The 26,855-nt window shown below is 56.4% G+C and overlaps 1 protein-coding gene across 1 annotated transcript in view; it reads right to left on the bottom strand.

Annotated features, from left to right (window-relative positions):
• HSPG2 (heparan sulfate proteoglycan 2) overlaps positions 1-26,855 on the bottom strand; it is a 102,158-nt gene that overhangs the window by 50,572 nt on the left and 24,731 nt on the right. The window contains exons 2-17 of the mRNA XM_060141174.1: positions 16,010-16,145; positions 14,743-14,787; positions 8,844-8,953; positions 8,684-8,742; positions 8,219-8,379; positions 6,450-6,578; positions 5,999-6,253; positions 5,802-5,921; positions 3,678-3,809; positions 3,382-3,526; positions 3,136-3,287; positions 2,894-3,040; positions 1,264-1,427; positions 565-744; positions 273-469; positions 17-164 (exon numbers count right to left, since the gene is read on the bottom strand). Of these exons, the coding sequence (XP_059997157.1) occupies positions 17-164; positions 273-469; positions 565-744; positions 1,264-1,427; positions 2,894-3,040; positions 3,136-3,287; positions 3,382-3,526; positions 3,678-3,809; positions 5,802-5,921; positions 5,999-6,253; positions 6,450-6,578; positions 8,219-8,379; positions 8,684-8,742; positions 8,844-8,953; positions 14,743-14,787; positions 16,010-16,145 (2,280 nt within the window). The remainder of the gene's footprint in view (positions 1-16; positions 165-272; positions 470-564; positions 745-1,263; positions 1,428-2,893; positions 3,041-3,135; positions 3,288-3,381; positions 3,527-3,677; positions 3,810-5,801; positions 5,922-5,998; positions 6,254-6,449; positions 6,579-8,218; positions 8,380-8,683; positions 8,743-8,843; positions 8,954-14,742; positions 14,788-16,009; positions 16,146-26,855) is intronic.

Below are 26,855 nucleotides of genomic sequence, written 5' to 3'. Positions count from 1 at the left end.
AGCTGGCATGACTCACCAGGCAGTGGCCATACACAGGGTCACAGGAGCTGGCATGGCCATTGCAGTTGCAGCCCGAGCAGGTGCCCAGGTAGGGACCACCAGGCACCCGGGTGAAGTGGGCATCACAGCTCTCACAGGACAAGCCGGAATAGCCAATGGGGCATCTGTGGGGACAGGACCAAGACAGTGGCTGCAAGAACCATGAGGCCTTGCTGTTTCTCCCCTATCTTTGCCAGGGTCCCTGTGGTCCCCGGCCCTGCCGGGTCAGGCACCTGCACTCCTCTACGCTGTGGGCGCGGCCATGGCTGGTAGCGTGGGTGACAGTTGTATCCATGGAGATGTCACTCAGCCCCACGCTGGCCATCTTGGCGTTGTACACTGTCTGGATGAGCACAGCTTCCAGGCTCTGCAGCACCTGCAGCATCTCCGCTCGCTGCACTGGCCGGCCAGACTCATGGACCCAGTGCTCCTGGGTGTGGACAAAGGTGGGAGGGGTCATGCATCAGCACCTGCCCAGCCTGTACCCCCTTCACCGCCAGCCCTGAGGGATCAGGCCCCACACACCTCAGAGAAGTGCACTTGGCGCAGGTTCACAGAACCGGGCTGGGTGGGTGTGTGGCCTCGGGAGAGCAGGCGATGTCCGGCGCCCACCAGGACCACGTCTGGCCGCTGCACTGGCTCCAGCATGCCACGTGCCAGCTCATAGCGCACCTTGTAGCGCAGGGAGCCACCGTAGGAGTCCACCTGGCCGAGATAGGGCAGATCAGGGCTGGGCCAGTCATGGGCACGCTTGATTCCCACTGTGTGTCCACTCGTTCCCCTCCTCCCTCACTCTGCATAGCCGGTACTGCGTGTCCAGCATGGAACTGGGCACAGGGAAGCAGAGATGGGTGCGACTTGGGTTCTGCCTTGGGGATGCTCAGTCCAATTTGGGGGAGGAGTCTGATAATACTGTGTAAAAGGTGCCCAGGGAGGCCGGAGGAGGGCACTGGGCCCAGCTCAGACGTGGCGAGTGATCCGAGAGGGCTTTCCAACAGCTGAGTCAGCATTCCTTCCAACCTGACAACGGCAGGCCTGACCCTGCCCTGAACGAATGAGCCGCTGCCCACAGGGGGCTGCGCTGGGGCAAGACAACACGTCTCCCAGAGCAAAGACTGCCCTGCTGCCCCCCAGCTTCAGAGGGAGCAGAGCCCAGGCAGGTTCTGGGCATGTGCAGCAGGGCTCGGCCACCTCCCCATGCAGGGCAGCAGCCCGGCCTGTCACCTTGTTGCCCAGGAACTGCTCAGGCAGAGCCCAGAAAGAGTCATGGACCAGGAAGCGTCGGGACAAGTCGACCAGCTGGAACTCCTGCAGAGCGGTGTCGATCTGCAGCTGGGTGGAGGAGAGGGGCGGCATGCCAGGCTGCGTGGGCGTCGTCACATTCATGCCTGGGTGGCAAAGGGGAGGGGTGAGGGCCATGCATGTTCTGGCCTGAGATATCCCCCTTGAGGGGCTGTAACCCAGAGAGATGGGAAAGTTTTGGGAGAAGTGTGATTTAGAGAGAACATTAGTCTCTCTCCCAAAGTCAAATAAAAGCAAAGGTTTTTTTTTCCTCCTGAAGTTCTGGAGCGTCTCCCAAAGCATGCTCTGGGCAAAGCCAATGCTTCAGAATGATGGCTGGGAACCATCTGGGAACCCCAGGGTCAAGGAAAGGTCAAGGGGATTTTTTGCAGCAGGACTTTTCAGAGCCTTTGCTTGCCAACAGATCCATGGACTGTCAGGGTTGGAACAGCCCTCATGAGGCAGTAGAGAGCTACACAGGGCTGAAGAATGGGCACCCAAGTCCTGGTTCCACCACCCTCCAGATGTGTGATCTGAGCAAAGGCCTCAGTTTCTCTATCTGTAAAATGGGGGTAAGAGTGGCTTGCTTCACAGGGTTATTAGGAAGCTAAAATGAACAAACTGATATAAAATGCTTAAAACAGAATGCGGCACAAAGGAGGTGCTCAAAAACCGGTTAGCTGTTACTGTTGCTGTTATTATGACGGGTCATCTAGTGCAGCACACACACACACACACACACACACACACACACACACACACACACACACACACACACACACGGGTATTCTCTCTACAGCGCCTCCCAGATCTTGAGGGAAGCACCAACCATCCAAGAGATGGCACTTCTGTGATAATGGCAACGTTCCTGAACCCAGGTCCGTTTGACGCCTGGGCCCACGCCATTCTGCCTCTCAGAGCCAGAGAGAACTGAGTCCAACTCCCTGCCTTTATGTTTGGGAAAACAGGCCCAAAGAAGCCAAGAGTCTCAAAGTCACACAGGCAGTAACTAGTGCATCTGGAGGTCAGCCCCGGGCTAGGAAGATGCCAAAGTCTTGGCTCTTAATGCCCTGGGGTCACTGGTGCCTCTGCATTCTGCAGGGTGAGGATGATGAGGACAGTGAGGATGACATCAGGAATACTTACTGGGCACCTACCAGGGACCAAGCACTGTTCTCAGTGGCTTATGCATATTAATCCATTAAGTCCTTATAACAACCTGGGTAGTTAATATTTTATCCCCATTTTGTAGATGAGAAAACTGAGACACAAGATAGTAACTTGGCTAAGGGCACACAGGCAGTAAGGGTCAGGGTCAGGATTTGAACACGGACTCCGGCTCCAGAGCCCATCCTCATCGTCACCTAATGCAGGCGAATATCAACTGTGGGTTTGGCTTTTCCTAAAAAAGTTTGTTTTCCCCTGAAATGCTCTTCTTACAGGGCTCAGCATTTCTTCAGCAATGCCGTGTCCCTCCCTGAACTGGCCCCACATGTCCAGGGCATGCTGCTCTCCCACGTCTGCACTCTGAGCCCGCTGGAGCCTGCCGCTTGCCTCCCATCCACCAACGCACCCTTGAAGTCACTGGGCCGGTCAAAGCGCAGCCGGATCTGGTCTCGGAAGCGGCTGCTGCTCTGGCACACGGCGGTGATGCCAAAGCAGAAGCAGGGCAGGCAGGAGGCGCTGCGCTCCACGTAGAAGTGCCCGTCGGGGCAGGGTCCTGTGGGGCGGCAAGGGGGCAGGCTACGGCCGGTCCCAGGCAGGCAGCCCCGGCTCCAGCCCCACGCCCGGTGCCCACCTGCCCATGGGCCGTACCTCGCTGCGGGATAAGCTCCAGGACACCGTCGGGGATGCCGAACACCATGCCTCGGGTGTTCATGGCCTCACAGGTGTAGGCGCCCTGGTCTGCCTCCTTCACATCACGAATGGTCAGCGTGCCACGGCCTCCCTCACTCGTCATCGTCACCCTGGTGGGCCCCGAGACAGAGGTGGGGGTCAGGCCTGGACCACTGGCCGCACCTCCACCACGTCCCCAGCTCCTGCCGGGGCCCAGAGCTGTACCTGGGATGAGAGGGGATGTGGCCCCAGTTGAGTCTCCAGTTGATGATGGGGGTGGGGACGCCGATGGCCACACAGGTGAGGGTCACTGTCTGGCCCCGGGAAGCCTGGACCGACTCTTGGGGAGGGGTCACCACCTGGGGAGGCACTGGGAGATGGGAGCAGAAGTGAGGGGTGGGAGGGGCAAAGGGAGGGGGAGCGGGGTGGGGGTGGGGCAATGGCTCAGAGGAGCCAGGCCGGAGAAGAGCCGGTGGGGAGGGGCCCAGGGCCCAGAGCTCGCCGCCCAGCTCCCTGCTCACTGCAGCCAAACTCGTCGCTGCGGTCGGGACAGTCACTCTCGTCGTCACAGTGGAAGCTGGCCGGGATGCACGTGCTTGTGGAGACACAGCGGAACTGCGTGGGCCCGCATACGTCCTCGGGGTGCTTGGCGGCTGGGGACAGAGCCAGGTGGTGTGGGCAGTGGGCACTGCCCTCAGGGAGGACCCCCCCATTACCTACCCATGCCCAACAGCCCACCCTGCCCACCTTCCCCAGGATCACTGTCTCATCTCGCCCACATGACAACACAGCTGCCCTGACCCGGCCCAGACCCAGACTCTGCTGCCACGACGCCGTCCACAACGTCACGGTCACCGGTCAGCAATGAAGCACACTCTAACTGCGTTCCCCAAGGCAGTTATACCTGGCCCGCCACAGTCACTCAGCTCCTCCCACAGCCAGCCACCAGAGAAGCACAAGACCGCTGGTCAAAGGCACAGCCCCAGTGGCCAGGATCTCTGGACGCCGGGAACACCTGGGCAGTTCTGGCTACTGGAAGGGTTTTGCGAGGGCCTGCCGCAGCCTGGACCTCGCTGCTCTGTACCCCTCTAAGTAGCCTGACCTGAGGCCATCTAGGGACTGGCCAGAGGCCTGGAGCTGGCCTGGCCCCAGGGCTGGACCCCAGCTAGACATCTCTAGTAGATGGTAACTGACATTCTATTTCTGGAAGATTGAGCGTGATACAGACACATAGGCAGGGACAGAAAGGGCAGAGTGGTGCAGGAGCAGAGGTCACCCGTCCACAGAGAAGGCACAGAGAGGAGACCGGGAGGCAGCCACCTACTCCCACTCCCTCGGGGGCTTCTGTCCCAACACCCCACGAGCCTCCGAAGTCATCTGGCTTTCATGCTCTCTGTTCTGCGCTCTGTCAACAAGGACTTGGTCTTCCTTAGACTGTTCCCCCGCAGAGGCCTCTGAGAAGGGCTTTTCAACTAAAACCCTCAATTACTTCTCTGTCCCAAAGGGCCATGTTGTCAGGCAAGCTCAGAGCCGCAGAAGGGCATCATAAAACTCTGCCAGTCTGCAGCACGATGCTGCTTCTCTCCAGGGTTTGCTGCAGAGCAGGGAAGGTGAGGGGAGGCAAGGAGGAGAAGCCGGACCAGCAGACACTAGGAATGTCAACACGCACTCAAACACGTGACCCAGGATCACAGAGCAATGGTTAGAAGATTATCCTCAATCTTGGACTAATAAGCCCCAGGGTTCACCTCATAGGACGGAAACCACAAGATGCTACCTGATATGGTCTCTGAGTCTCCAGTCTCACCCATTTGACTGTCATAACGTTTATAACATTGACTAGATGGATGGACGAGCAATGGATAGATGGCTGAACAGATGAAGAGGAGGAAGGAAAGATGTTGGCTATATGAATGGCTGGCTGCCTGGGGAGCTGGCAAGACGGATAATGCATGGATGGATGACAGATGGACGGATGAACACATGGGTGGCAGGAAGGATGTTGGACAAGTGGATGGATGGATAGACAACAGATTGATGGATGATAGAACGGATGATGAAATGGACAGAAGGAAGGATGCTGGATACGTAGATAGGTAGACAGACTGATGAAGAACTTTGCAGATAAATAATGGATGGATGGACAGTTGGATGAGTGGGTGGGTGGATAAATGGATGCAAGAGAGGAAAGATGCTGGACAGACGGACGGACAGATAGTGGATAGTTGAATGGTCACATGGATGAAAAGCTGGGCAGATGGAGGAACAAATAACTCAGAACCAGCTCTAGATGAAAAAACTCTAGACCCGTAAGAGGAAGGCTTTGACTCACACATACATCAAGGGCCCCACCCCTTCATCAAGGGACGCTCGTGTATCAAGCCTACTCGTCTGACCCCCACACAAGCATATATGACAAAGAGAAGGTGAATGGTAACAAAATAAATAAAGAGACATTAACCACGGGTAGTCTACTGCTTGCTACGAAGGCCAGCTCAGAGTCAAAGAGAGATAAACCTTAAAGTTTGTCCCCAGGGCCTCTACCACTCAGCCAGGGACAGCACACAGACCTGCCCTCGAAGGGCTGGGGCTCAGGGAGCTAGGCCAATGGGCCGGAGACGCCAGAAGGACGCCGGGACACTCACGGCAGTCGGCTTCATCGGTGCGGTCCTCACAGTCAAAGTCGCCATCACAGCGCCACAGCTTGAGGGCACAGTGCCCATTTCCACAGGGGAACTCGTTGGGTTCACAGGGTGGGGTGGGGCCTGGGGGGACCAGGCAAGGTTCAGTGGCCATTTCCCCACCCCCTGCATCCCCACCCACACCCCTGCCCGGCCCTCACCGCAGTCCAGCTCGTCACTGCCGTCCCTGCAGTCCTCCTGCCCATCACACACGTAGTCTTTGGGGATGCAGTGCCCACTGCGGCATGTGGCCTCGTGGGGCCCACAAGGCACGGGCCTGCCTGGACTGGGGAACACAACCTGGGGAGCAGGGGTGGCTGGGAGCTGCCATGGGATGGTTGCCTCCGGCTGGGACAGTACAGGTGGTGTCTCCGCCAGAGGTGGTGGCTGCGAGCTGAGCTTGGGGACCGGCTCCTCTGTGGACAGAGCCCGCTTAGCGTTGGCATGAAGGGGTGGCTCCTCACCCCTCGCCCCCTGCCACTCCCCAGGCCCTGACCCTGTTATCACCCCTCCTGTGTCCCTGCCCACCTCCCACAGACCCCTTTGCCTGCAGCAAACCCTCGCAGCCCCGGACTGACTTGGAGGCCACCATGTCCCCAGACCGCCCCTCACCACAATCGAGTTCATCAGACATGTCCCTGCAGTCAGGCCTCCGGTCACAGCGATACTCCAGGGCCACACACTCATTGTAGCGGTGGCAGGCAAACTCCGCCTCGGTGCAGACCCTTGGGAACTGGGGCACTGCGGGGGTGTGGGACAGTGAGAGAGGCAGGCAGGAGGTTGGCAGAAAATGTCACGGGTGGCACAGGCGCTGCAGAGCTGGGAGGGGGCTTTGGGGCTCCGTGTCAGGCCACGTGGTTTCTGGCAGACTCAGCGAGGGCACAGAGCACGTGGTGAACACATCCACAGCACATGTGGGATGTGGGCTATGTGGCAGTGGCCTCACCCATCCCTTACACAAACCCCACACACAGTTAACACACCACACCATGCAATGACCACAGCACACACGTGCGGGGCACAACCAGGCCTAGAGAGGATGCAGAGGAAGGGGAGGAGGGGCGGCCTGTGGGCTGTGCCCAGCCATCTTGCCCTCATCCTTCCTTCCCCTCCATCCATTAGCTTGTCTAGTTACCCGGCTCAGCCTGGGTCTGGCTTACACTCTCACCTGGTGTCACTGCGGCCACCACAGCGGCCAGGGGGGGCGGGGGTGTCTGTGCTGGAAAGGAAGGTGTGATCAGCAGCCGGCCCACCTGGGACCTGGGGGCTATGGGCTGCAGGGCTGAACCAAGCCCATCCTAGCATCCCTAGCCAGGAGGACTCATTGGAAAGTGGGGGTGAGAGGACTGGGGCCTCGGCAATCTTCAGACCTGGGCCTGGGGATGCCCAAGAACAAGCTTGATCTTCGGGCATGTGGACTGAGGTTTTACGTGCAGAACAAATGACTTCACCCTTTTTCTCTGATTGGGCGACACTATGGTAGGGATGAAGTTTGTTCAGTTCTGGGTTCCGCTTAGTCCGGGATGGTGACATTTCCCAGAGAGAGGACTGAGATGGAGACTGGGATGGGATGGGAACTGTAGCTTGTGAGGAATGAACTGGGACTGCTTGGCCTGGAGAAGAAAACACTCAGGGAGTTGAAACAGGAGACAGAGGGTGCAGTGGAAAGAAAGCTGGGCCTGTATAAAATGAATAACTAATAAGAACCTGCTGTATAAAAGAAATAAAAGAAAAAAGAAAAGAAAAAAGAAAAAGAGAAAGCTGGGCTGACTGAGGGTACGAAGGCCGGGCCTGCGCATCTAACAGCTGTGTGGCCTGGGGCCAGTTTCCTGTTCTTTCTGAGCTGCGTTTCTCAGCTCGTCTCATCACAGGTTCTGGCAAGACCAGCAGAGACACAGGGTTTGGTTTACATTCTGGCTTTTGCACTATCTGTGTATGTGGATTTGGATAAATCATTTTTCCTCGCTGGGCCTCAGTGCCCTCATCTCTAAAACAGGAGAAATAATATCTGCTTCATAGGAGTTCTTATGAAGACTGAACGGTCAGTGAAGAATTGTTGGTTATTATTAAACACAAAAGTGTTTTTGGACCTGAAAGCACTGTATGAAGAAAGGAATTATTCTTACCTATTGTCGACATAGAGAGGTTAATAGAGAGTGGAAGTTGGGTCTACTGAGTACATGTTAGAGGAAACACAGGTTGCTCAACCCAAGCCAAGACTGCATAAAGATGGATGGGGCAGACTCATAAGGTAGTGAGCTCCCTGTCCCTAGTGGTGTGCAAGGCCAAGCTAGGAGAGCCCACGGTAGTGACACTGGAAGGGGGCCCACCTGAGTCTGAGAAATTGGAGGAGGTGACCCTCAGTTCCAGGGCGGGCTCACCTGTGCCCAGGCGTCGGAACTGGAATCCCTGGGGAGAGGTGATGTAGGAGGCGATGGAGCCACTGGAGATGACGGTGTGGAGCACCTCCTGAATCTGAGCCCCATCTGCATTCCCTTCGGAGCCCACATCCAGCTCCACAAAGACCCAGCCGTCCAGCTCCCTAGGGACGGGTGTGGGGGGCAGGGCAGCAGGGTGAGGAAGACGCCTGGGATCTCAGCTCCTCCCTTGGCCCCCTGCCTGACGCTCAGACCTGATCTCTTGACTCTCCCCCTGCTTCTGGATAGCCTGTACCCCATGCAAGGCAACTTAAAGTCCAAATTGTACCCCTACCGATTCCCGAATTTCTACCAATAGAGGTTCAGCCCATTAGGCCTCTCTTGTCTCCCCTCCTGGCGCCCGGCCCCTCCCCATCCTTGTCAGCCCCTCACCAGCCCCCACCCCCCACCCCAGGGGACCCTTCTCACTTGATGAACACCACATTGACAACCTGGTCTCCAGGAATCTTCAAGTACTCTGACTCCAGCTGGAGAGGGACACAGCACCATCAGCCTCCAGATCCCTTCACCCCACCTTCAGTCCCGCACTGCCCTACTCGGGGAGCTCCCCAAAGCCCCTTCACCTCACCGTGTCTACCACAGCCTCGGACACCTCTCGGAACTCCTCGGAGCCTGCATCCTCCAGCTGAGGGCTGTAGTCGATGGAGCGAGTGAAATTTACCAGGGCTCGGAAATAAACTGCAGAAGGAGTCGGGGGGGGGGGGGGGTCGCTATGAGGGGCCCAGCCTGGCAGGTAGTGGCCTCAGGCAGCTGCGCCAGTGGGTGGAAACGGGGGGGATGGTCCCCAGAGGCCTCTCGCTGAGGCTGACACCTGTGTGCCCACAGCTGTGCCCAGCACTACCTGTAGGAGCATGTGCTGCAGTGACCCTGGCAGGCCGCCCAGGGATCAAAGCCGAGGCCCCACCCTTGAGTGAATGGCTTCAACTAACAGGGAAAATGGCCCGATCCAGATACCAAGTGATAGTGCAGAAGAGAAGACCTCCACTGGCTCAGAGGAAGGCTGGGTAAGAAGGGGTGGCTTCCAGAGGAGGAGGACCTGGCACAGAATTTTTTTTTTGGCCGCGCCGCACCGCTTGTGGGATCTTAGTTCCCCGACCAGGGATCAAACTCGGGCCCCCCGCGGTGAAAGCACTGAGTCCTAACCACTGTATCGCCAGGGAAGTCCCCCTTTTTTTTTTGGCACAGAAATTACTCGAGAGTGACCATGACATGCTTCCCCACCCCCCCCATTCATGCCAGTCATCACCCTCAGGGCTCAGCTCAGTCATCACCTCCTCCAAGAATACTGCCTGAGCTGCCCTCCTTTCCCAACCCTGACTGGGTAGAGGCCTCTCCTCTGGGGGTCCCCCAGCCCCTTGGCTTCTCCCATCAGAGCACCTGCTACCCCACGTGGCACAGATCCTGCCAGAGCATCGTCATAAAGATCGTGGGTTCTGAGGTCAGCCACACATCAGGCATGGACCTTACCTCTCTGAACTTCTATTTCCCTTTTGGTCAAATGTGCATATTAATTACATTTACCACACTGGTGGCTGTGGGGAATAAACGATATCATGCTTACAAGGCCATCTCCCTGTGCACGAAGATGCAACGCCTGGCATAGAACAAGTGCTAGGGAATCAGGAGCTGCTGTCATCTTTCTCCCTACTGCTAGACTATAAACTTGATGGGGGGAAACCTCGGATCTCATTCACCCTGTACCCCAGTGCTTGCATAGAGCCTGGCACAGAGGAGGTGCCTAATAAGTGATTGCTGAATAAATTCATAGCAGATTGGGGTGAGCATACACTTACAACTCTTGTTTAATAAGCACCTACTATATACACTTTATGCACATTAAATCTCATAATGTTCAGAGTTCATAATAGAAGTTATAAATATGAGTTGCAAATGAATCATATATATGTACACATACACACACACACACACACGCACACACAGTGCTTAGATCAGAGGCAGGCACATAGTAGGGGCAATATAATATGAGCTATTACTATATGAGAGGCAGTATAGCTTAGTGGTTAAAAGCTCAGCCTCTGGAGCAAAATTTCCACTTACAATTAAAATAACTTAAAATTGCCCTGTGACCTTAAGCAAGTTACTTAATCTCCCTGTGCCTCAGTTTCCTCATCTATAAAACAGGGACGATAGTAGTGCCCACCCCAGAGGGCTGTTGGGAGGATGAAATAAGATAATGAATGTAAAATGCTTATGGCAGTACCTGGCTCACACTAGGGGCTGCACGTGTTAGCTGTATTATCTCTGGTCTTTTTTTTTTTTTTTTTTTTCCGGTACGCAGGCCTCTCACTGTTGTGGCCTCTCCCGTTGCGGAGCACAGGCTCCGGACGCGCAGGCTCAGCGGCCATGGCTCACGGGCCCAGCCGCTCCGCGGCATGTGGGATCCTCCCGGACCGGCCACGAACCCGTGTCCCCTGCATCGGCAGGCGGACTCTCAACCACTGCGCCACCTGGGAAGCCCCTATCTCTGGTCTTTAAGACAAACTGAAGGAATGGATTTGGTTTTATTTCTTCCCATCTGAGAGAGGCATTCATTGCTTTATTGAATCTATACTGAAGGTCTTTCGTATGCTTGGCAGTGTTCTAGGGGCAAGGGATATAGCAGCGAACTTCATAAAGATCACTTTCCAGGGGGAGGAGAAAGGAAATAGAACAAATGGGCAAGAAATATATGGACTATGAGGGAGAAAAAAACAAGGGCTGGGGGAGCGGGCGTGCTGGCGTGGGGGTAGCTCGCTACTTCCCCAGGGCAGCCAGGGAGGCCTCTCCGCAAAGGGGATGCTTGAAGGCAGAGAGTAAGGTACTGGGAGGCCCCTGAGAGAAGCGCACTCCAGGCAGAGGGGACAGCAGCTGTGCCTGGGGCAGAAGTGGGCTCTGAGAAGTGACAATCAGCGTGTGGGCAGCAGAGCAGGGAGTGGCACTGGCTGGGCCTGTCCTCTTTCCCCTTTACTCTGTCCGGCAGGTCCACAGGTGCACACGCCCTCTGCGCCTGGACCCTCCCCCTCTGCGGCTCACGGAGCAAGTCCTGGGCACATCAGGACGGCAGCCTAGCAAGCAGCCGGAGGGAACTCCTGCACCAAGAGAAGGTGCCTGTGAGGGCAGCGCTGCCTGCGCTGAATCACGGGGACCATGCTGGGCTGGGCTCCTGGGTGCTGGGCGGGCGGGGCCCCGTGGGCTGGAGCGTGAGGGCCGCGAGCTTGGCCACAGAGGCCTCTTGTGAGCTGGCACAGAGGCCCATTGAAAGTCCCCCACCCTGGCCCCTGGCCTCAGCCCTGCGGCCCAGCGCGGGCGAGGAGGCCAGGCCTCTGCCCAGGAATGTGCCCGCTGCTGGGGGAGGGGGCTGAGGCTCCACAAAGCCCCTTTCTACTAGGGCCTGGGAAGGGCACGGACCCTCCAACCTGACCCCACCCCCTGCCTTCTCCCAGATCAGGGGCAGGTCAGGATGAGCACACCCCTTTTCCACCCTGAGCGGCCTCCCTGTGGCAGGTATCCGAGGGCTGGGGCAGAAGGTGAGTTTCAGGAACCAGCCCCCAGAGCTGAGGGTGCTGGTGGGAATGATGCAGACTGGGGTGGGAGTGCTCTCTGGGCGCCTGCCTGGCTGACCAGCTCCACGCTGGCCCTCATCTGACCCCATCTGGAAAGCTCAGTTGGAGCCAATGGCTGGAGGGACGGGAGGCCCAGAGCTGCCCGGCACCCCGCGTGGGGTGGGGGACGCACACCTGACCACCCCCAGCCCCGGAGCCAACTACCCCACCTACGCTCGATACCCAGTCCCTGCTCAACAGAACTCGTCCCCCACACACCTGGGCCCCCGAACCCCAGCCCAGTCCCTCTGGGTCCCCAGGATCAGCGAGGCCCAAGGCCCTAGCCTTTTCCCCGAGGGGTTGCTGCACCCATCCTGCCTACACCAGGGGTCCGGCCCACTGTGCTTAGATTGTGTGCCCGGCTGGGGCCTGGCTGCCTCCTGGGCAGGGGCAGGGGAGAAGGTGAGGCCAGCTGGGTGGGGACAGAGGCAGGCCTGGCTCCAGACCCTGCAGAGAGGTGCCTCTGACCTTCAAGTGTGACCAAGTGCAGGCTGGGGAGGAAAAGAAGACAAAGGAGTGAGAGGAAGAGCTGGGAGAGAGGAGGGGGAGGGAGAGAGGGAAAGGCGACTCCTCCTAGGGCTCCAAGACCATCACACCAGCCACGGGAGGGTGGCCCGGGGTGGGGCCCAGGGCCTGCAGAGAGGGAGGTGAGGAGGGGCAGAGACAGCAGGGAGGTGGCGAGACCAAAGGGAGAGACAGAGGGGGGAAATGAGAGAGAGACACAGAGACTGATGGAGACAGAAAACAGAAAGAGATGAAGCAGACAGAGAGAAGGAGACAGAGACACAGAGAGATAGATACAGGCAGAGACACAGAGAGAAAGTGGTGGGGAGAATGAGAGAGAGAAAAGACGAGACAAAGGCAGATTGAAAAGAGGGAAAGACAGAGGGACATGGAAGCAGAGATGCAAGTCCAAGAGGTGGAGGGAGAGAGGCAGCGTGAGACAGAGACACACAGAGTAGGAAAGAGATGGCCCAAGGCAGGGGAGGGAGGGAACAGGGGAGACATGTAGACAGTTTGTCAGCAGGACAGACAAAGAGACAGTCAGAAGGTGGAAAGATTGGGCGAGGGGAGGTGGGCAGGGTTCCCAAGGTGGGGAGGCAGAGCCAGGAGCTGTCCAGGAGGGGTCCTGGCCTGGGGGTGGCAGTCAGGGCTGGGACAGAGCCAAGGGGAGCCGCAACCCTGCCCAAGGGAAGGGGTGAGGGAGGAGCCATCTCAGACATTCCAGGGTCGGGGGTTGGGTCAGTCAAGGGGTGGCCAGGCACGGCCCCATCATGGTCAGGACGGCCCTTGCTCACCAGAGTTAGGAGGGACCTGCCCTTGGGCAAGGCTGAAGCAGGCACCCTGACCCTGGGAATCAGGGAGACTTATCTGATGCCCCCGGGCTGAGATGCAACCCAGCTGCCTGGACCTGCCCCAGGGGCAGCGGGCTGGTGCCAGCGTTTGGGTCTGCAGGGCCTAAGGCCCCACATCTTCCCACAGATCAGCCCCACCTACAAGGAAAGGCTCCTGCCCTGCCCTTGGGCCCTCCCCAGCTGCTGCCCCCCATCCCCATCCCTGCCCCACCTCTGGCTTCTCTCGCCCTCATAGCTGCTTCTCATGGGACGAGGTGGGCTAGCAAGGACCACTCAAAGCAGGTGGAGCTGCTGTGAGCAGCCCCCTGGGAGGGGCTCTAGATATTTCTGAAGGGACAGGGTGGACTGGCCCAGGGCCGCAGCGGGCAGACTTGGCTTGGCAAGAGGCAGCTCCCAGAGACGCATCAGCAGAGGCCATTCGGGGGTGAGCATTGTGTGCATGGGGCCCACCTGACACCCACACACAGGCCCCACCCAGCTCCCAGGCATCTGCAGCCCTGCAGAGACCTACACATGGAAAAGCTTCAGGCAGTGCCTGCGTCCCAGGTGCTGGGAGGTCACAGTCAGGACTGTGCCACCCAGGGGTCAACCCTCCTATCCATACTGGCCCGGTTAGGATGCCACCCTCTGGCATTGGGATGCTTCTGATACTCCAGCCGTAGGGAGGCAACCCCGTCCCTGGAGGGACCCAGGCCAGACTCGCCCCAGGCCTGCTGGCGTGGGCAGCACAGGGATGCAGCGGGGCCGCCCAGTGGTGACTCTGAGCTGAGCTCCATCCTTGGCCCTGATCACGTTGTGCCCAGGCACTGGCTCCCAGAGAAGGCAGCAGGAACCGCACGGCTTTGTCCCGAGTAGTTCCTTCTCTCGCCAGAATCCCAGGGTGGGAGGAAACAGAGACTGTGAAGCCCCGGTCCCAGCGCTGGGCCAGCTCCTGCTCTGGCTGTGCACTTGGAGTGCTGGCAGAGTGGGCAGCTGACGGAGGCCTGATTCCTTTCCCTCCAGGAAGCCCAACCCTCTTTCCCCAACCCAGGAACTTCGGCTTCCCAGCAGGTGACCCGACCTAAGGCAGGTTCCCTCCCAGGTCCAGCTCTTGGCTTACCCGAATGCCTGTGCCACAGAGTCCCCTCTCTCTGCCCACCCCTGCCTGGGGTCCCCCACTCTGCAGCATTCACCCCCAAGGAGGGCTCTGGGGAAGGACTCCACAGCTGAGCCGCCCAGGGAGGTGAAGAATCTGGCTTTGAATGCTGAGTGGCTGACTTTCAGTCCCTATCAGAACCGGGCATTTCCCAGCACAGGCAGGCACAGAACCTGTCCATACCCAACCTTGCAGGGACTGGCCAACCAAGGCACACAACTGTCACTCAGCGGGGATGAGACCATCCCCATGGCAGGCACAAGGAGCCCTCAAGGCCCTCAGTCCAGGAGATGCCGCCTCTGTGGCTGGAAAGACCTACTCTGGGGCTTCCCCGGGGGCAGGATGGGGGCCTGTGCGATGCCCCCAGATACTTACCCATCTGGAAGTCCCCGCTGCCCAGGTCCCCGCTGCCCACACCATCTACAAGTAAAAGAGAGACTTATTCAGCAACAATTAATCTTTGTTGAGCACCTACTGGGTGTCAGGCACCGTTCTGGGCACCTGGCACACGGTGGGGAAGGTCATGAAAACACAGCTGTTGCCTCCTCTCCACACTTAGGGAGGGCCGGCCTGTAACCAGCTTGGAAGCCTCCATCAGAGAGGGTGTGGACCAGGAGGGATGGGGTGGGTGGCGCCAGGTCAGACTGGCCTCTAGGTGAGAATGGGAGGAAGTGGAGTAGGGGGCCGTAATCATCCTCCACTGTGCACTGCCCACCACCCTCCCCTTAGGTCCTGCTCAATCTGGGCTGTAAGGAGAAGCAGCCACCAGTCCCGGGTCACACAGTTTTAAGTGGAGGATCCTGCGGTCACTGGGACCAGGGCTCAGGATGCACGCAGCTTTTAACCCACCTCTTTTTTTTCTGAACTAAAAAAAAATTGAAGTATAGTTGCTGTACAACATTATACAGGTTACAGGCATACAATATAGCGATCCTCAATTTTTTTTTGTTTTTGGCTGTGCCACGTGGCTTGTGGGATCTTAGTTCCCTGACCAGGGATCGAACCCAGGCCCCCGGCAGTGAAAGCACCAAGTCCTAATCACTGGACTGCCAGGGAATTCCCGTGATTCACGATTTTTGAAGGTTATACTCCACTTATAGTTATCATAAAATACTGGCTATGTTCCTCATGATGTACAACATATCCTTGTAGCTTATTTTACACCTAATAGTTTGTACCTTTTACTCCTCTACCGCTATATTGCCCTTCTCCCCTCCCCTGTACCCACTGGTAACCCACTAGTTTGTTCTCTACATCTGTGAATCTGCTTCTTTTCTGTTATATTCATTAGTTTGTTGTATTTTTTCGATTCCACATATAAGTGATATCATACGGTATTTTGTCTTTCTCTGTCTGACTTATTTCACTTAGCATAATGCCCTCCAAGTCCATCCATGTTGCTGCAAATGGCAACATTTCATTCTTTTTTAGGGCTGAGTAGTACCTCATTGTATATGTATATACCACATCTTTATCCAGTCATCTGCTGATGGACACTTAGGTTGCTTCCATATCTTTCTTAGTCCATCTCCTGAGGTGCCACCTTGGGCAAGCATCCTGGAGCCTCTTTAAGGACCGGTGGGAAGAACCCCAATTCCGTCCTTACCCCTTCCACTCCCAGCCACCAGAACCCTCTGCTCACCTCCGGAGGCCTCATCAGCCAGGAAGTCCTCATCATCAGAAAGGTCTGAATAGCTCCAGCCAGCACGGCCCACTGTGACTGTCTCTGCATCCTCGGGCAGGGACAAGCCATCATATGCCCTCAGCCCGCAGGTTACCTGTGGGACACCACACGAGCAATTGTGTCAAACTCTCCAACTCCTGCCAAGCCCAGGACCCCTCTTTTCACTTCAAGCGGGGGGTCAGAGTCCCACCCCAAGGCCCTCCGGCAGTTAAATCAGACACGGTTTGGCGAAGACAGTCAGGCTGGGGCTGTACCATTGTTTTTGACTCAGTTTCCCCAAATCTCATCAGCCCCTGCATGAATCCTCAGATAAACTTATAAGTTTGTTTTGGGCCACACTGCACGTCTTGTGGGATCTTAGTTCTCCGACCAGGGATTGAACCCGTGCCCCCTGCAGTGGAAGCGCGGAGTCCTAACCACTGGACCGCCAGGGAAGTCCCGACAACAAACTTAAAATCACTTTGGTAAGTGACGACTCTTCTTCCTTTGGAGAAGGCAAGTGATATCCAGGACATGAGTTAGTGGACAGGGACACACAGGCAGGTAAAGGGTGACCGGGGCCAGCAAAGATGGGGGATGTGGGCAGGTGACAGGGTGGCCAGGGGCAGCATGGATGGGGGACAGAAGCAGAAATGGAGGGGAGGTCAACTCAAGCTGCTGCCGCCGACAGCAGCCCCCTGCGCCCCGCCCCAGCGGTCCTGGCCACCTCTTTCTGCCTTGGTGTGGCCTCCAACTCTCCAGGCCACAGGGAACACATTCCAGCCACGCTGGAGATCAGCTCTGGCACTTGTGGGCACACTGACAGGATCATCTGCACACCCAGAAGCGGGGGTGGAGCCCAGCTGCTGGGCTGAACGGGGCAGGTCAGGCGTGGTGTCAACTCATGTGACCTCGGGCTGCAGCTGAGCCCAGCACAAGCTCCACCTCGGGCTCCCGTTCCACAGAGGGGCGGCTCGGACCCCGCACCTTGCAGGCCGGCGCAGAAGGGCCCCCGCAGCCATGACCCCTGCCTTTCTTGGGGATGGGTGCGGACAACGAAGGCCTCTTTCCACTTAGACAAGATTGAGGTGTTTCCAAAGGAGTTTTACAAAATAACTTAGAGCAAAACAAACCCAGCAGAGCCCCCAAGGGAACCCCAGAGCCCCCAAGCACAAGAGTGCATGGATTCACACACCCAGCCCCAGATGGCCTGGCGCGAGTGTCTCAGGCCTGCCCTGGCCTCAGCCCTATCTGGGGAGCCCAGCCTGACCAGAAGGAAATAGTCTCACTTGTGAAAACCAAACCCGGCCCTCACTGGCTAGACAAGGTGGTGGCAGCAGCAGAGAGGGCCAAAGAGAAGAAGAAAAACAGAGAAACAGCCAATCCTTCTCCCTCCCTGCTTCCCCAACTTCACACAGCGCATGTCTTGGAGCCTCTGGCCTTTTCTCAGCTGGTGCCTCTCTTGGAATGCCCTTCCTCCTTTTGTTTACCGGGCTAACTCCAGTTCATCCTCCGAAACTCACCTAAACATCACCTCCTCTAACTACTCAGTAACAAAATGGAACAAATTCCATATAGGCCTGGAAACATGGAGGAATCTCAAACACATTATGCTGAGTGAAAGAAGCCAGACACAGAAGACTCCATAGCATATGATTTCACTTATATGAAACCCACGGGGGAAAAGTCTAATCTATAATGACAGAAAGATCTGTAGTTGCCTGGGACCAGGGGTCGGGTGCGGCTGTCCGGGAAGGGTCACAGGAAACCTTTTGGAGTAACAGTCCCCTGGTTATATACAACTCATTCTCATTATTGAATTGTACACTTAAAGTGGGTATGTTTTATTGTATGTAATTTACACCTCAATAAATATGACTCAAAAGAAAATCTCCTCTGGGAGGCTTTGTCATGACTCCTTGGCCTTTCCAGCCACCTCTGCCCCTAGGCTGGGTTCTGGGCCCTCCAGGGCTCACACTGTAATGACCTGTACCTCCACTGGAATGACAGCACCTTGAAGGCATGGCCTGTGATGAGCTCATCTCTACCTTCTCAGCACTCCATGTTCAATAAATGCTTGAATAAACGAATGGACAAAAGTGTCATCACCTATTAATTCTAGCTGCTTCCTGAACATGACTTGTTCTGAAGGTACCACCCACCCTCAAGCAGTCTATATGCATCTCCCTCCCAGGCTGGGAGCTCCCTGGGGGGAGGGGCTGGGTGCCAATTGGTCATCTTTGTGTTTGCAGTGCTACCAAGCCTTGCGTAATGTCTGCACTGCCCATGTCTTATCCCCTAAAGCCCTTCCCCGCACAATCTACGGGCATATCCCTCCTCCTGTTCCTTTTTTTTTTTAATATATATATTTTTGAATTCACATGTATTTTATTTCATTATTTTTTGGCCACACCGCGCGGCATGTGGAATCCTAGTTCCTCGACCAGGAATTGAACACGCGTCCCCTGCATTGGAATCGCAGAGTCTCAACTACTGGACCACCAGGGAAGTCCCTCCTGTTCCTCCTTTCCCCTCCCTCTCCCTCTGGACAAGTGCCCATTCCAGCCCTGGGCGGCCAGTAGACCTCTGGGCCATGCCCATGAGGTCTGCATCCAGGAATAAGCCTTAGAACCTCAAGGAGCTGGTGCGAAGTAGATTCCTGGGCTCCTTCTCAGAGCCGCTGAGTCAGACTCTCCCCACCCCAGCCGGGAGGGTTAAAGTCGTGCATGCTCAGGGGATTCTGACACTCACGGGTTACGAACCACAAGACTAGCCCCCTACCAGGGTTTCTCCTTCCTCCCCTGGGTAGGGGTAGAGGGCAATGTTCCCACTGGGTTGGGGGCGGGGGTGGTCCTGAGAAGGCCCTGATTGACCTAAGGGGAGTGAGGCTAGGGCTGGTGCAGGGGCACTGACACTGGGCAGAGGAGGTTAGAGGGGCAGGACCCTCCCCACTTGGGGAGGGCTCTCTTTGTGTCATTGCCACCCCCTCTCCCTCCCCATGGAAGCAAGGCTGTGGAGGGCATGCATGGTGCACAGAGATTCCTGGCACCCCCTAGACACCAGACTGCTGTCTGGAAAGGAAAATCCTGGTGGTAAGCAAGGTCTAGAGCTTCTCCCAGGGAGGGAGAGGCCACCGGGGCTTGGGAATGGACAGGAAATAGCAAAGATTCAACTTGGAAAAAATGCTAGGAACACACATCTGCAGTGAGAGGAGAGAATCCAGAGCATGGCGGGTCCTGGACTGAAGCCCCTCCACCCCAGGGACCCCAGGAAATGGTCTCTGTGCATGCCAGCCTGCCCTTGCTCGCAGTCCCCACCCCAGGACCTGAGGCTTTGGGGTCAGATAAGGGCCTGCAGCAAGGCACAAGCCAGCAAGAGCAGAGACTTCACTTGTGGAAAACTGAAGATCAAAAGGTTTTAACAGCTGTATTTTACATCTAGGAAGGGAGATGAAGCCAGGCTGGAAAGAAGCTTCCAGAAAGAGCACAAAAGAGCTTAGGACTTTTGCTTAGCACAAAAACGTCTTAGGACTTGACCATAGAAGGGAACTTGGATTCAGAGCTGGAAAGTCCAGGGTCTACTTGGACTAACTTTTACTGAGCACTTACTATGCAGCAGGCACTCCTTTAAGGATTTTGTAGGTGTTAACCCAGGTCAGGTGTTAGGTAACCCCACTGTAAAGACGGGGAAATGGAGCAGAGTCAGGAACCTGCTTGAAGAGCTAGCACAGGGTAGAGCTGGGATTTGAACCCTGGTGGTCTGGCCCCAACAGCTAAGTCCTTACCACTGTGCCACACCACCTCTGTAACGAAGGCTGTGGAAGAGACGAACCAACTGAGGTCACTGAGAGTCACTCCCACATAGCCTCTCAACTGCAATTCCCAGTTTACCGGGCATTTCCTCAGCCTCAGTGTCATCTGACCCTGACAATGACCCCCTGAGATGGATGAGCTGGTGCGGATGGCCCCCACTGGCTGGCAGAGTCAGGACTGTCCCAGGACCTCTGAGCTCCCTACCCCAAGCCCCTGCTCCCCAGGAAAGGACATGGGGCTGGAGCTGGGCCTCTGGGCTGGCCATAAGGCCCAAGCAGTGGGCAGGGCCAGGAGGCCCAGGGCTGACCAGTCTCCATCCCCAACCGGACCAGCTCCCAGGATGGCTCATGGGATGCCTGAGCTGGCAACGTCCTGGACCCATACAGTGGGTGTTTAAGGTCCCAAGGAGGGCCATCAGTAGCTCCAAGGTCAAAGGCACAAATAGAACCCAGGTTTCCTGCGCTGCAGCCTGTCTCCGGCTGTGAGGGAGCCCTGCTTCCTTCCAGAGGAACCCAGTGCTTCAGGCAGGCGTTGGAGCCGGATGGCGGGGCCAGACAGGAAGGGTCCAGAGGGCAGGCCTGGGTCAGAGAGGAAGGAGTCAAACAGAGAAGGGGATTTTCCAGACCCTGCAGGTTCCTGGTGAAGGAAAGGAGGGGGCAGCTGACTCACACAGGCCAAGGACTGTTCTAGACTGCTAGGAACAATTGCGTGCGGTGGAGGTGTGGGCAGAGTGCCCCCACACACACAATGGCCAGGCGCTCCCTGAACACAGGCAGGGTGAGGCAGTGGGGGGACCAGACAGGCAGGATATCAAACAGACGGGGGACTTCTGGGAGGCACCCACTCTCAGAGGTTGGGTTGGATCCAGGCCCTCCAGTGAGGATGAGGTCGCACGTGGAGCTCCAGGTCCAAGTCCTGCAAAGGCTCCTTGGGGACCGGGGACATCGGCCACGCCTTCCTCTCCTGGCCTGGGTGAGGATGCAGAAGGAGCCAAGGATGTCTGGGAAGAGTGTGGGGGTGAAAGGTCAAGCCATGAGCGAGGGGTATAGAAGGCAGAGGTTTTGGGGTACAGGGGTAGGTACAGATACAGATAGTGGATATGGGGTGTGGGGTTTTCAAAAGGAGTTTTTAGGGGCTTCCCTGGTGGCGCAGTGGTTGAGAGCCCGTCTGCCGATGCAGGGGACACGGGTTCATGCTCCGGTCCGGGAAGATCCCACATGCCGCAGAGCGGCTGGGTCCGTGAGCCATGGCCGCTGAGCCTGCGCGTCCGGAGCCTGTGCTCCGCAACGGGAGAGGCCACAACAGTGAGAGGCCCGCATACCGCAAAAAAAGAAAGAAAAAAAAAAGGTAAAAAGGAGTTTTTAAGTGAGGATTGTGAGTCTTGTGGAGGTTACGTGTATAGACAAGAGTTTCCGGCGCTGCTAAAATCAAAGCTGTAGGAAGAGACACAGCGGCAAGTGAAGAGACGACCATAAAAATGGTCACTGTCCGCGGAGGGCTTTCCCCATGCCAGGCCCTGTCCTCAACATACTCAACTAATCCTCACAGCAACCCGGGAGGGCTGGCACTACAGGGCCACTATCCCTCATCTGCAATAAGGGAAATCCAAGGAGCTCCGAAAACCAAGAGTGGTTTTTTTTGTTTTGTTTTTAGTAAGTTTATAGCAAGCTCATTTGGTGTCAAGTCCTGACCTAAATTGACATGAAGCTATTAATAGCTTATCCACTCCACTTAGGGTCAACAGTCATACATTTTGCTGCAGCAATATTAATGTGTTTGATTAGGGGGTGTTGCCCCAGACTCTACCGAGGATGTCACATCACAGCTGGCATATGCTCTATGTCACCTTTCTCAAGTTTGGAAACTTCTGAATTCCAAAACATGGCTGACTCCAAGGGTCTCAATTAAGGGATTGTGAACTTATAACTGTTATTTCCATGTTGCAGGCTCGGAGAGGGTCATCTGTGTAAATGGGAGTAAGCACGTAAGTCATCAGCCTGGTACCTTGTATACAGTTAGTGCTCCATAAGCATTAGAGTTAGTACCGGGCAGGGGTACAGGGTAGGGGTGAAGGGCTGAGAGGTGATGAAGTGATGCACGGAGCGTTGGGATTTGGGCTCGGGCCTAGGGTCACCTTCCGGTCTGGGATGAAGGGAGGGGTCTGGCTCTGCTGCCCAGGCCCTGGGCGGGCTGGCTGGGTGGGGCCCTGGCTGGGGGTGAAGCGTGGTTTCAAGGCTCAAATTGTCTGCCTGCTCTGAGGTTGATTCTGGGAGGACTGGAGGACTTCGGGCTTCTCCAGAGACATTCTTCCCATGTCTTGGGCAGCCAGCCCATGCCCTCCCCCCACCTCCCCATGGTCCAGGCCTGGGGCTGAGCCCTCCACCACCCCACAGCTGGGCAGGAAGGCCTGAGTACCGCAGTCCCCAGGGTGGCTGCCGCTGCCTGGCGTGAGCTCACTCCATCAAAATCCAGAGACAGCGTGCGGGTGGGGGACAAACGAGCCGCTGCCTGCCCACCTGCCTTCTGCCAGCACAGACTCTGCCCCCTCCCCCACCCAAGGCGGAGGGACCAGCAAAAGCGTGACCTGAGGCCCCCGAATCTCCAGGGAGGGACCCAAACTCAGACAAGTTCCTCCTCCCACTCTGCTGTGACGCAGGCTCCCAGATAACTCCACAAGTGCTCCCCACACTCTGCTACAACCCAGGCCCCAGATACGGGGTCAAGGTGCCATGCCCCACCCCCAGGCTGCTGGGTACCTTGTCCACGGGCAGCAGACGGCAAAGGGGAAGGAATCTGTCGGAGCAGCACTTTGTTGTGCAAACTGCCAGGGGCGGGAGGGCCCAACACAAAGGCCAAAAGGCCTTTAATCCCCTGGCAGGCTGAGAGGGGCGACGGGCCGGAAAGGAGGCGGCCGCAGCCTCCTCTGGATGCCTGCACTGCCCGTGCCACTCGGGAGCCCTGCCAGCTTCCCACACTTGGGCTCCCAAGGCGGCAGGATCTTCGCCAGCCAGGTGGCCGGCAAGGACACAGATCCCCCGAATAAGGAGAACGGCCGAGGCTCACCAAGTGCTCACCACGTGCAGACGCTGAGATAAGGTCTATACGAGGCTTATCTCACGCAAACCCGCAACCTCACAAGGCAGACACTGGCGGCTCCCCCACTTTTCAGATAAGGAAAGAGGCTCAGAGAAGGCAAGTCACCTGCCCAAGTACACACAGCTAAGGCAACAGAAATCCAGTTTGAAAGTGGGGCCCCTGTGCTAGCTCAGAGGCACAGCTGCCAGCAGGCCCCTCCTTCTGACCCCTGCCCTCTGTACCATGGCCTGGAACTTGGAAAGGCAGCATTCCAGCCAGCATCCCGAGGGAGCGCTGAGGCCCAGTCAGGGTCTTCAACCCTGCCCAAGGGAGTGGGAAGCTGGGGCCTGGGGCTTCTCATCCCAGCTCTGCCCCAAACTCACCATGTGACCCTGGACAAGCTCCTCGACACCCTTCCCTTTTAGCAAACTGCAGCCATCTCAGTCAATGTGAGCCAGAGCACCAGGAGGACAGGACAGTGATTTTTATGTTTTGATCACTGCTGCATCTTCAGAACAGACAACACATAGTAGGTGCTCAATTAATATCTGCCGATTGAGGGACTTCCCTAGTGGTCCAGTGGGTAAGACTCCATGCTCCCAATGCAGGGGGCCCAGGTTCGATCCCTGGTTGGAGAACTAGATCCCGCATGCATGCTGCAACTAAGAAGTCCGCATGCTGCAACTAAAGCATCCCGCGTGCGGCCACTAAAACCCGGAGCGACCAAAGTAAATAAATAAATAAACAAATATTTTTAAAAAATCTGTTGATTAGGTGGCATGGTGAAAGAATGAATGAATGAACAAATGAACTTGCCCAACAACCCTGAGGTAGGAATGAGCCCATTTGACAAAAGAAAGCAAAGTTCAGAAACAGAAAGTAAGGACTTGCCCAAGATCACACAGCTAGCATATACCAGAATTATCTCTGGGCTTCATTTCCCCATTGGTAAAATCGAGGCCATAACACCTCATCCCAAGAGAAGCAGGGGACTGAGTCACACACTCCCTGAAATCCATCCTGGACACCTTGCCCTTGCATTACAATCCTGCCAGGTCTCAGTTCTCTTGGTGATAAAGATGGTCTTGGCCACATTTCCCAAAGCAAAGAACCCTGCTTTGTTTGCTTCCTTCCTGGGGCTGCTGAGAGAGACAAGCAGAATGAGGGGTGAGCTGCTTTGGGAAGTGCGGCCAAAGACCCTGAATTTGTCTGGCTCTTTTGCAAGTAGACCTGACCCGGGCTCTGCCTTGAAGGCCCCTCTAATGTAGCTGGGGCGGGCGCCCGAATGGGTCTGCTACAGCCACGGCCAAGCAAGAGCAATTTATCCCTGCATCTCAGAGAGATGCGACCGGTGGGGCAGAGAGGGTGCACAGCCCCGAACCTAGGCCACCTCGGCCTCCTTCTAGCTGGGGGGCTCAGCTTCCTCATCTGTTAAAAAAGGGTCATCAATCAGACCTACCCCATAAGGTTCAATTCCAGTCACTCTGACCTCTACTTTTTGGGCATCTAATAGGTGTTGGCCCTGAGGATAAAATGAGGAAGTAGATGGTCACGGAGCTCCGTGTGCCTAGTGGAGACAGACCACGAAACCGAGTGATGACAACACAGTGTGCAGAGAACTCTGCAGAGGAAGGACAGAGGCTGGGAGAGCCCAGAGGAGGGTCCGCCCCACTTAGCGAGGCTGGGCGGAGGTTGGGGAGGGTTTCCCAGAGGAAATGACAATTCAGCTGGGTTTGAAGATGATTTTGCCTAAGCAGGATGGAGAAGGGAGACAGAGTATGCACCAGGCAGAAGGAAGGTGGGCTGAGGGACGGGAAGAAGTTTGGTGCAGTGGGACATGGTGTGCCAGGTGGCAGAGGATCAAAGGAAACCAGCCCTGAATGGGCTTTTCCACTAAGAGCAGTGCCCCTTTTTGTGCTGTTGTCATGGTGCTGGTCACAGAGCCCAATTCTCCCAGTGCCCCCGGAGTCCCCACACTCTCTTCCTGCTCTTACACCCCAAGTATGGGTCTCCCCTGGTGCTGAGTGCGCTGCCTGCCGCTTACAGGGAGGAAGCAGGAAGCTACTGGGAAATGTCTCTGCCCCACCCATGTGCCAGGTGGGGCCACTGTGGTGGGAGTGGCCGAGTGGCAGCTTCCGGGCTGGGCCGCCCAGCAAGAAGGTCCCCAGGGGTTGAACGTTATCCACCAAGTACTGTTGGTGCCAACGGCGCCTGTGGTGTTCACGTGCCTGCCTCCTGCCCACAGCCCGGTTCGGTCCTCAGATTCTCTGGCCATGGAACACTGGTGTGCCTGTGGGCCCTCGAGGCCACAGCAACCTGGTCGGGTGTGCCCATGCCTTCTGGGGTCACGACCCACAGATTTCATGAATGAAGTCCCTAGCACAGTGCCAGCCCTACGGGAGGATGCGGGGAGTGTTCCACACATTTTCAATGAAATGAGACACCACTAACAACAATGAACCTGAACAGACTAGGTTAGGCCTTTCCAACTGCTCTCGACTCACCAAAGAATTAGGAAAAAAGCCCTTATTATGGCCAACCAGGTCCCGTGTGATCTACCTACACACACGTGTATATACTTATACAGACCTCTGCACTTCCTCTCCTACTGTGCCCTCCCTACTCCCTGCCATATTTGTCTCAACAGTTCTCAAACACACCAAGCCCCCACCCACCTCAGGGCCTTTGCACTTGCTGTGTCCCCTGCCTGGGACACCGCCCCCAGGTGTACACATTCCTCTTCCTCTGGTTTTTGCTCAAATGTCACCTTTAGAGAGACCCACCCCGACTATATCCCAGGTCCAGAATCCATTATAGTTGGCTCTCTGTCGCTTCCCTTACTTTGCCTCAGACGACCTCACCACTTAAATTCTACCCTGCATTTTACATGTTTATCATCAGCTCCGTGAAGGCAGGGACTTTGTCCATTTTGTTCACTGCTGAATCCCCAGCCCCTAAAAGTGCCTGGCACACAGGAGATGCTCAATAATATTTGTTAAATTAATGAATTAATGGGGTTTACAAATCAAGAGACAGTCTTAGAAAGGTGACTTGCCCATGGCCACAGAGACGCTGAAGCCAGACCCCTGGTTCCAAACAGGGAACTCTGTTCTACCTGAGCCCTCCTCCTGCCATCTCTGACACCTGGAGCTTTGCAGCCAGGAGGCCCATCTCTGGGGGCACAAGAAGCTGTCCACAGTCACTGAGGAGAGACCTGCCCGCTGCCCAGACCAGCATCCCAGGGAACGGGCAGGGATCTCAGAGGCAAGCAGGCCCACAGCTCTGGCTCCAGGGCCTTGCGCAAGGCAGCCAGACAGCCAGGCCTCGGTGACTCCATTCCTGCTTGCTCCCGTGGGCATCGGCAACAGGAAAAAACAGGCTGGAATGGCAGCCCAACAGCTGCAGCCAAAAGGGCCAGCTCCCCCTGCCCCCGGGGCTTTCCTCATCTGCTTCCTGGAGGGGGAGGAGGGGCAGGCAGGGCCGAGCCCATGGTTGAAGATAGGCCTGTGGGCAACAGAGCTGGAAATAAGAGGAAGGGCCCCTTCCTTTTGAAGCACCCCCCCCCGTCCCCTTTCCTCATGACTAATGTCCATTCCAGGGCACAGTAACTCTGGACAGGAATAGGTATGAGGGAAGGTCTTGCAGACAAACACTTCTGGGGAAGGCTGGCTGCACAAAGCTGAGCTGGTTCCCTAAGTCCTAAATGTCCCAAATACCACGATGAGGGAAGGGGGACAACTATTTAGTGTTTCCCAAATGTGCTTGATTTGGAACCCTTTCTTCATGCAGACCTCATGGGACTAGGGTTCCACAGAACATACTTTGGGAACACCCACCCAAACATCCACCTTTCCCTCAGCTAGCTGCCCACTGGCTCTCCCAAAGGAAGGCTTTAGACGTAAGCTATGAGCCACCACCACAGGGGTTTTGAAGACAGA

Source organism: Lagenorhynchus albirostris, chromosome 2 (genome assembly GCF_949774975.1).
Source record: "Lagenorhynchus albirostris chromosome 2, mLagAlb1.1, whole genome shotgun sequence".
Classification (NCBI taxonomy): Eukaryota; Metazoa; Chordata; class Mammalia; order Artiodactyla; family Delphinidae; genus Lagenorhynchus; species Lagenorhynchus albirostris.
This window is presented reverse-complemented; position numbering and strand designations above follow the sequence as displayed.